We start from the raw sequence: 1463 nt of genomic DNA, 5'->3' as shown, positions 1-1463 counted from the left end.
TGTGGTGGATTCTGATCACATTTCAACGTTGGAAACTGAAATTTCATACCTAGGTAAAGCTTCACACCTTTACCAATTATTCTAAACGTCCATATTCGAATCCCCGTTCGTTCATGATTAACAAATTGATCAATGCTGAACTGCGCCCCAGAAGAACAATCGACTCGGTGCACATCGAATGGCCCGGCAACGTATTTACTTGCGACCCGACCACCGTAATGAGCGACTTCTCGATGTACCCCGCGATGAAAATGATCACCCGGCTATTATCGATGGGAAATGATCAATCCCACTTCCCCCTGGGACAATGATATGTTTCGTCACCTAACTTTTGAGCTCCCAAAACAATATGTTTTGCAAAAATTATAAATCAAAAACATAAGAAACACATATCACTAGAAGTTGGCAGCAACGTTCATAACTGCTCAAATTAGCACCTCCTCAATATTACAATTAACCAATCGTATACTGTATGAAATTTGTGATATTCAAGCAGTAAAATCAAACAATTAATGCACAAAGAAGGTAATGTAAAAGAAATTCTTATTTAAGAACGGAATTAAAAATCACGTTTAATTAAAATAAATGTAAAAGATATCACAAATACAGCCATACCTTTTTTATTCCCACTTTTAATGCATTAAGGACTTCCAACATTCTATGAAAAAGCGATGAATCATTTAAAAAATGAAATCAGCGTAAATATATCAAAGGCAAATAAAATAATTTTGCAATTTCAAAAGAAATATTCATGTTAGAGTCAGACTAGCGACAGTAATCTGACGTTCAGGTATGAATAGACCAGACGTTCGTTCGTCCGGCCAATAAGTAAGTGGACTGTATAATAAAGAGTGGATTTGGTGTATCTTCCACGGCGTGGGCAGCGATCGGGGTCCAAAAACTCTCGTCGATGGCGATCTCCTTCGCGGACGTCTTCCGGTTCCCTAGCTCCGCTAACTCTGTACGTTGCGACTGCACGCTCGAAGTGTACGAATACCCGAGCTACTACCGTTGTTCCTAACGGTAAGTCGAATGCCCTTCAATAAGGTACCCACGAGTCTCTCGCTCGATCGTCCTTCCTTGCACTTCGACTCGGTTCGTCCACACTTCCCAATTCGACTCTTCGGAATACGGCAATACTGCAACCAGTACTGCAAACCACGTATTCTAAGCCGACTTCTCGCAACCAACGCGTCCTCTTGTACAACTATCGTACCACTGACGCATACACACACAGACGTATCTCTTCTCTCTCTCTCCGTATCAGTATCTCTAGCGCGGCGCGCTTTCTAGCCCTACATATAGGGCCAGGGTCGGCGGCCCCGCGTTCGACCCAAACGCGAACCACCAATAGGCAGCTCGCTCGCGGCGGGAGTGCTCGCTATCTCCGGCGCCGATCTAACGCCTTGTCAGTCTTCAATTATGTTGTCCTGGTTCGGATCTCTTGATCCTGCGCTAATCCC

At 43.7% G+C, this 1463-nt stretch overlaps 1 protein-coding gene across 1 annotated transcript; it reads right to left on the bottom strand.

Annotated features, from left to right (window-relative positions):
• Positions 1-760: 760 nt before the first annotated feature.
• On the bottom strand, positions 761-1139 carry Tsp_14474 (conserved hypothetical protein; the record flags this gene model as incomplete). The annotated part of the gene is given in 2 exon segments (XM_003370273.1): positions 761-1037; positions 1056-1139. Coding segments are annotated over 2 exon segments (361 nt in total), but the record flags the coding sequence as incomplete, so codon positions are not given.
• Between the last annotated feature and the right edge of the window lie 324 nt (positions 1140-1463).

Source organism: Trichinella spiralis, assembly GCF_000181795.1.
Source record: "Trichinella spiralis strain ISS 195 chromosome Unknown Scfld1044, whole genome shotgun sequence".
Classification (NCBI taxonomy): domain Eukaryota; kingdom Metazoa; phylum Nematoda; class Enoplea; order Trichinellida; family Trichinellidae; genus Trichinella; species Trichinella spiralis.
This window is presented reverse-complemented; position numbering and strand designations above follow the sequence as displayed.